At 34.5% G+C, this 8,385-nt stretch overlaps 1 protein-coding gene across 1 annotated transcript; it reads left to right on the top strand.

Annotated features, from left to right (window-relative positions):
* The first annotated feature begins 618 nt into the window (after nt 1–618).
* Nucleotides 619–8,015, top strand: LOC106131700 (arfaptin-2). The gene is made up of 7 exons (XM_013330873.2): nt 619–790; nt 971–1,101; nt 1,479–1,643; nt 2,230–2,398; nt 2,924–3,076; nt 4,545–4,695; nt 5,118–8,015. Exons 1-7 carry the CDS (start codon nt 780–782, stop codon nt 5,280–5,282), a joined length of 945 nt encoding a protein of 314 aa, XP_013186327.2. The 5' UTR covers nt 619–779; the 3' UTR covers nt 5,283–8,015.
* The last annotated feature ends 370 nt before the right edge of the window (nt 8,016–8,385 follow it).

Below are 8,385 nucleotides of genomic sequence, written 5' to 3'. Positions count from 1 at the left end.
AAGATTTCTTATTATGTAATTTTAGTATAAAAAAAAATTAATTTAGGTACTCTTACTATTTGTATGTATTTAAAAAAAAGATTGAAGTAATTCAATAAAACTTTTAATAAGGCGTATTGTTTTATTTCTCATCCCTACATTATAATCACGTCGTTTATCCATTACGGGGTAGACAGAGCCAACAGTCTCGAAAAATCTGAAATCCACGTTCAGCTGTATGGGAAATTACAATAATGACAGGTTGCTCCCATCACCTAAGAGAATTTCAAGTTTATTAGGCTCTCATTGATTGACTTTTAAATTTACGACAATATTACGCTGGCACACACTATGTTTTATCTCGCTACCAGGCTAGCACGGAAGCTTGTACTAGATCATGTGGGAATATTTCCTTTGGCATCTTTGACGACATCCATGGGAAAGAACTCTAAACGACATTATTTCTTCACCATAACTAGGTACTAACCTTATCTTGCTAACTATCATAATCTAAATTTATCAGTTTTTTTTCTAATTAGAAACGATTGATGATATGATGATTTTTTAGCAATAATTTCCAATTTCAGATTAATATCCGAACGACTGTCGTTCTGTCACTGTCAATGTCAATGATTTTGTTTGTCAAGCGGTCGATCTTGGATTTCCTGACTGATTGACTCTGAAATAATTTTCACAATTTTGAACAATAATGTGTTGTTAATCCTTAATTTTATTGTAAATTATAAGGTTAAAAGAATTATTTGTAATCCAATAAACTAAAAACACGTTTATCCGGCAAAATGTCGAAGTGGTGAGTCATTTCTTCGTTAATCAATTAAATTGGATCTTCAAGTGCAGTAATAATTTTGATTCCTCCGGTATCTATAAATCGTTTTTATTACTCTATACTGATTGTCTTACAGTCACGAGTTAAACTATAAATTTACCATTGTTGCGTACCGAACATTAAGTAAGTTCTTTTAATTGCTAGGCAATCTGAGAGGAGTATACACGAAATGCTGAAGGATACGCCGCCAATAAGAGAGTCAAGCGATTCCATCACGTCGGGAACGGAGCCAAAATTTCCTACGTCACGCTCCATGCCTTTTCCTCCAGCTTATGGTAAGTAGCTTGTTTGTTTAAAAGTATAATTTATTTTTGTTTTGTTTAACTAATAAGTTCTCACATAAGGGTTTTCTGTACAGAATAATTCTTTTGTTACTCTTGTCCAATCACTGGTGATTACTCCTTGCCTGTATTGTCAATTACGTAAAATCAGCAACACCAGACATCTTTGGTTTTTTCAAAAATATTAATTATATTTTTTATGTGCTAAAACTTTTCTACCTAAAAACAAGCATCTTGATATCTATTTCAGGCAATGTTGGAAATGTCACTTCAATGTTATATCACAATAACACATTATCTGAAACCTTGGTTCAAAGCCACATTAAACTTTTTTAAAGTCATCTTTTTCAATTTAAAAATAAACTTTTCAGCACCTCCAGATGTGTCACAGAATGGTGCAGCTGGCTCCAGTACTTTACTCAGAGCTGGATCTTCCAAGCTGGAGTCTATACGAAACTGGGGTGTCTCCACATACAAGTGCACCAAGCAAATACTGTACGAAAAACTAGGAAAGAGCTCCCGGACAGTGGATACAGGTTATTACATACATACATACATATAATCACGTCTATATCCCTTGCGGGGTAGACAGAGCCAACAGTCCTGAGCGGACTGATAGGCCACGTTCAGCTATTTGGCTTTAAGATAGAATTGAGATTCGAATAGTGACAAGTTGCTAGCCTATCGCCTAAAACAAGAATCTCAAGTTTGTAAGCCTATCCCTTAGTCGCCTTTTACGACATCCATGGGAAAGAGATGGAGTGGTCCTATTCTTTTTTGTATTGGTGCCGGGAACCACACGGCACACATACAGGTTATTACTCTGTTAAAATCTCTCAGTCACTGACTAATTAAAATTTACTCATTTTAATTAGTCAGAGACTATAACCCAACTCCATAAACTAATGTCATAATTTAAATGCAATTCTCTAAAAAAAACTTATGAATTTCATTGCATTGCTTTTTTCTGGAGAATTGATGATTATGCCAAATGGCTATTGCCTCAATTCTTTTACTTCAGAACTCCCTCCCTATTTCAACTTCACTATAACTATCATTATTTTTCCTTAAAACCACACCAGCAATCATGCCTAATTACCTTACTGTAAATCTGTATTTCAGAGCTGGAAGCCCAAATCGAAATGCTCCGTGAGACCCAGAGGAAGTACAACGGTATATTGAGACTGAGTTCAGCATTGACTGCACATCTGACGGCGGCCGGGCACACGCAACGCGCCCTCGGAGAGGCATTTGCGGAACTCGCTCAGAAGTCACCGGAGTTGCAGAACCAGTAAGTATATTAGTAACTTGATGGTACAAACATTTGAATTTGGTAATTCAGTGAGGACAGCTGAAATATGTATGCCGTATGGTTCCCGGCACCATTACAAAAAAGAATAGGACGACTCCATCTCTTTCCCACGGATGTCGTAAAAGGCGACTATAGGATAGGCTTATTAACTTGGGATTCCTCTTTTAGGCGATGGGCTAGCAACCTGTCACTATTTGAATCTCAATTCCATCACAAAGCCAAGCAGCTGGGCATGGCCTATCAGTGTTTTCAAGACTGTTGGCTTTGTCTAACACGCTAGGGATATAGACGTGATCATATGCATGCATGCATGCATGCAGCTGAAATATAACGGTACACTGAGTTCAGCATTGACCACATATTTGACGATTATTGGGCACACAATGTGCCCTTGGAGAATCATTTATAAGAGTTATCAAAATCAATGTGCGCAAACTTTGCGTCTGACCCGTATTGAGGTTACATCAATTCTTTAAATTAAAATGTTCTACTTATTGTCAACAGATTCCTATACAACGCGGACACTCAGAGGTCGCTGACCCGCAACGGTGAGACGCTACTGGCGGCGCTGCATTTCTTCAACAACTCGCTCAACACGCTCACCAACAAGACTATAGAGGACACGCTGCTCACTATACGACAGTATGAGGCCGCCCGGTAAATATTTTTTATAATCATTAATCGTTTAAGTCAAGAAGTAATGAATAACAACTTCTTGAGAAATATTACAAGCTATAAAGTGACTTTTCAGTTTTTTTTACATTGTATGGCTCTGTCTACCCCGTAAGGAATAAAGACGTGATTGTATATATGTATTACTACATACGTACATCCATATGTAGTAATACATACATACAATGACCATTCACGCCTATATCCCTTGTGGGTTGACAGAGCCAACAGTCTTGAAAAGACTGATAGGCCACGCTCGGCTATTTAGCTTAATGATAGAATTGAGATTCAAATAGCGACAGGTTGCTAGCCCATCGCCTAAAAGAAAAATCCCAAGTTTATATACCAACCCCTTAGTCGCCTTTAATGACATCCATGGGGAAGAGATGGGAAAGCCCTATTCTTTTTTCTATTGGTACCGGGAACCACACGGCACGTATTACTAGCAAATAAATTTTAAGATTATATTTATGCTACAATCCTTAGAAATTCTGATTACGCGATTTAGACTGCTACTATTGGCTGTGAGCATCACATTCTTGCACTGTGATTAGCTGTTGGCGTGTGACGTTAGAGATGTCGCCACATTGTCTTTAGATTCTTATATTTCAGTCAGAGCATTATAAAGAACAAATCATTTCAAAACTTTTATCTATACTAATATTATAAAGCTGAAGAGTTTGTTTTGTTTGTTTGTTTTTTGTTTGTTTGTTTAAACGCGCTAATCTCAGAAACTACTGAACCGATTTGAATAATTCTTTCACTGTTAGATAGTCTATTTATCGAGGAAGGCTATAGGCTACATTTTATCCCAGATTTCCTACGGGAAACGTCAACAATGCAGGTGAAAGTTAAATGAGTCGGCCATCTGCGAGCTTTCCACGCGAACGCTGCGCAAACCAACAAAGATATAGTAAAACAATGTACTAAAGATGTGAAGTACTCATTTTTTGCCACAAAAAAGTCCGCGAGAGCATATATCTATCTCTTAAGGTTTACTTACAATAACCACTTTTATGTTAATTTTTTAAGATTATTTTTTCATTATAAACATAAGTTATTTTGAAACCAATTTTCTTTAATTCAGTATTAATCCTTATCAAAATAAATATGTTTATTACTTTCGGCTTTTCATGTATACTAAAATTGCCATTTACAGTATATAAATCAGACGAATAGGTTTTGAGATATAGTCGTTATAAGCAATTTGCAGCGAAACATTTAATACGGCGAACCAGCGTTCTTCCTAATACGCGTGACCGCCTGCAAAAATAAATATGATGCCCAAAATAACTATTTCACGCGGACGAAGTCGCGGGCACAGCTAGTTACAAATACTTCTACTACTAGTATCTCGTAACACAAGTCTCGAACTTTCTTCGAGGCTAACTCAATCTGAGTAATTTGTCCCATATACATATATTTATATATTGTCTTTATTTCTTGTCTCCAGAGTGGAATACGATGCCTACCGCAGCGAGTTGGAAGCGAGCGGGGGGAATCCCCCAGAATTGTTGCTGGCCAACATTGAGCGGCATCGGAGACACTACGAGCGTCTACGGGACGATTCGGCGGTCAAATTGAAACTGCTTCATGAGAATCGGGTGAGATACTTAACTCTTTTATTTACAGTGCCGTGTGGTTCCTGATACTTTAGAATAGTAAATTTATAATTGAACTTAGAAAACAAATGACGAGGCAATGCGTTATGGCAATCAAAAATTCTTTTATCATCGCTTACCCTACAGTTTCACTTCTTATGACGGCCTCTGTGGCGCAGCGGTATTACTCTTGTTTGTGACACCGGGGGTCCTGGGTTCAAATCCCGGCCAGGGCATGATGAGAAAGGATCTTTTTCTGATTGGCCTGGGTCTTGGATGTTTATCTATATAAGTATTTATTATATTATAAAATATAGTATAGTTGAGTTAGTATCTCGTAACACAAGTCTCGAACTTACTCCGAGGCTAACTCAATCAGTGTAATTTGTCCCGTATATATTTAAAAGTATACATTACAATTTCAGGTGAAAGTGATGAACAAACAGTTGCTGTTATTCCACAACGCGGTATCTGCGTACTTTAGCGGCAACAACGTGGCGCTAGAGGCGGCCGTGCGCCACTTCAACATCCACGCGCCTGCGCCCGCGCCCGCCGCCGGCGCCGCGCCGGTGCTGCCGCGCACGGCGTAGGGAGAACACGCGGCTTGGATCCACGGGACTAATCGCTAGTGTTTGTAAGGCATTTCAGTTACCTCTTTCTTCTTATAAAGCCGTTACAGGCTGAATCTTTTCAAGGTTATATACATTTGTTTATCGGGTAAAGGATAAAAAACCATGATATATGTATGTAAATCATATAATGTATCTTATATTGAGGTTCACTGAAGTGTGTTCTTTATTATTAACAGTGTTTTATTAACACATGATTAAAACAGTCAAATACTTTGTCAGGCTTGCTGTAGGCGAAAGGGATAGATGTAATTATATTTAAAGAATTCGAAATAGATAAAAAAAAGGAAGAAGGTAAGCCAAATGCCTTATCAATATTTGTGAATAGCTCCCGTACGTTTTGTTAGAACGGTCGTAATAGGATATTGCAAGACCAAATCGAAATAATCGTCAATACTCACAGTAACCTTTTTTTAATTTAATTAAAAGTTATCAATTAAATAAAATAAATGAAATAAAGGCACGAAAATAATGACAAATGATTACCAAAAAATAAGAATCTTCCTAGCACATCTGAATAATTTTATGAAAATTCTCATATATTGAGATATTGCTATGTTTGCTCACACAAATTGCTTGCCATTCATAATAACCGTCCACTGGGTTGAAAATGCTCAAAATATTGTGACGAATGCACTCAAAAAGTATCATGTTAATTTTATCAAAATTTTATGTATCTTGTAATACATACTATAATGTATAATATCAACAATCAATCTAATAATGAAAATTTTCATGATAACCTAACTGTTTTGTTTTGGTTGAATGTCAGTATAAGATTCGAAATAAATTCGTCATGAAAAAAAAAACAGCTTGAATATCGAAAATAATGAAAAAGTGGTTGTCAGAATGTTTAACACTAAATGGCAACACATTAACGTCACATCCAATCGACTGTTGTGATTGGATCATAAGATTCTTGCTCCATTTTAAAATAACCAATAGCAGCAGGTTATAAGATCAGTATTCATTGTACCCACATTTTTGAAAATTATAGAATTTGATTACATGAAATAATGCCAATTTGATAATTTAATTTGATTTTCATACCCATATGGGTATGATTTTGTAAGTACTTAAAAAAGTAATGGTGTGTAATATACAATAACTTGTTAATATAGAATTAGATAGCAAGGCAAAATGTTTTCACTTTACTTATATATTAGAAGAAATTAAAAACAATAACCAGTATATATTAATTAATAAATATAAAAAAAACAGTCTGTTAGTTACATAAATAATAATTCAAGCCAAATGTTTTTAAATAGCCACGAATTTTTTTGCCTTATCATAGACATCTTTTGAAATATTTACCTAAAGGCACATTCATTACAAGTGTGAAAACACATATAAATAATAATCGTCTAACATTTATATTAGAAAATTAATACATAATGTATATTAATTGCATTATTTCTAAGTCCTTGTGTGATAACTTTATTAAGATTGTTTTACCAAATATTAGGCTAATATCAGTTTTAGTGTATACTTAATTTGTATGTGCCTCTCCCTCAGCTTGTGCATATGCCATGTCAACTATAAATTGCTTTAAGTTACGTACTATGAGACGCAGTATAAATGTTTGCATGGTTTTTACTTTGCAAAAGTTCAAATCGCCTTAGGCGAATAATAACAAAAAAGTATATTTCTACTCCGCAGTTTTTTTTATAACTACGTATTTTATTTGTCCAGTATCCTTTTTTATTCATTTAGTGTTACACACACACACACATCTCTCGTCTGTATCCCTTACGAGATAGACACAGCCAATGTCACAGAATAAAGATATGAAGTATATGTGGCATCTAGTAGATCAAATTAATTATAAGAATTTTGTCATGCTGTTAATTATAAAGCAATATTAGATTGAATAATCAAAACAAACTTTCATATATATAATTATTGAGGTTTTGTGAGTATCCGTTCTGTCTACCCCCGTGAGATATAAAGACGTGATATGTATGTGTGTATACATTTACACTGCGTGTCATGAGAAGTGCTTGACTTAGCTTGCCTCTTTGAATATGAAACTATTTTTGTAATGAAATTGTAACATGATAGGAAAATTTAAGAATATTATTTAATATTAGTTATTTTTTATGTGTATTATTATATATAGCTAACATTCCTTACTTGATCTCCATTTTTGAACTGTATTTTTTCATGAGTGAAATCGAATAATAGGTTAGTTATTTACCTACACACACCCAACGATTTTTTCCTTCAATTGAATTTTGAATAAATATATTTTTTTGGTTTTTATGTAAGTTTATATGAGTTCAGTTAAACTGTTTATTGAGTTTGTATTAATTTCTGTTAAATATGTTTCACCATTTAACTAATTTCATGGTTAATCTAAAGAATGACAATATTCAATAGTACATAACCAAATTTTGGGGTACTTGATTTGTCTTATACTATCTCTCTCCCTTTTATTAAATTTAAACAAGAAATTTTTAAATACCCTTAAAAATCTATGTTTTTTTTTTTATTTAAATTATATATACATTTTTGACACAGAGCGATAGCTATAAGAGATTTTTCAAGAACCAAATCAAAGGTTTTCTAAGATTGAGTCAGTATAACTAGTCAACTTGTTTCTTATATAATTTTATTAAACTATCAATGTGACTTATTTATATACTTATTAGAGTAGAGTAAAATTCACACTTATGTGTTTATCATATTTTATAAGGAGTGTAAAATAGATCACTTGTAATTCTTATATTGTTTTATTTTATTTTTCAAATTTTTGACTTTGAAAAGTCCTAAAATTGCTCAACTTGTGTGTGTAATCTTGAGCAGACCTGCAATTTTAAAGTTGACAACTATAGGTAACACACACTTAAAAGCAATGAACGTCAAGATGACGGAGCCACCTCGCAAAACACAAATATTGTCGAACCAGCCCTTAGTACCTGGTTTGTATCTTTTGGTACCTATATCAAAAAATTTTGTACCTCAAAGAATTCCAATAGAACAACGAATAAGATCACTCCATCTCTTTCCCATAGATGCCGTAAAAGCCGACCAAGGGACAGGCTTATACATTTGGGATTCCCTT

This window comes from Amyelois transitella, chromosome 20 (assembly GCF_032362555.1).
Source record: "Amyelois transitella isolate CPQ chromosome 20, ilAmyTran1.1, whole genome shotgun sequence".
Lineage (NCBI taxonomy): Eukaryota > Metazoa > Arthropoda > Insecta > Lepidoptera > Pyralidae > Amyelois > Amyelois transitella.
The sequence above is the reverse complement of the archived record's forward strand: the minus strand, read 5'-3'. Positions and strand labels throughout refer to the sequence as shown.

Bases quoted from the DNA above. Each gene is read 5' to 3' on its own strand.
- LOC106131700 (XM_013330873.2), top strand. The intron at 1,644-2,229 runs GTTATTACATAC...TCTGTATTTCAG, and splicing joins CTCCCGGACAGTGGATACAG to AGCTGGAAGCCCAAATCGAA. The intron at 2,399-2,923 runs GTAAGTATATTA...TATTGTCAACAG, and splicing joins TCACCGGAGTTGCAGAACCA to ATTCCTATACAACGCGGACA.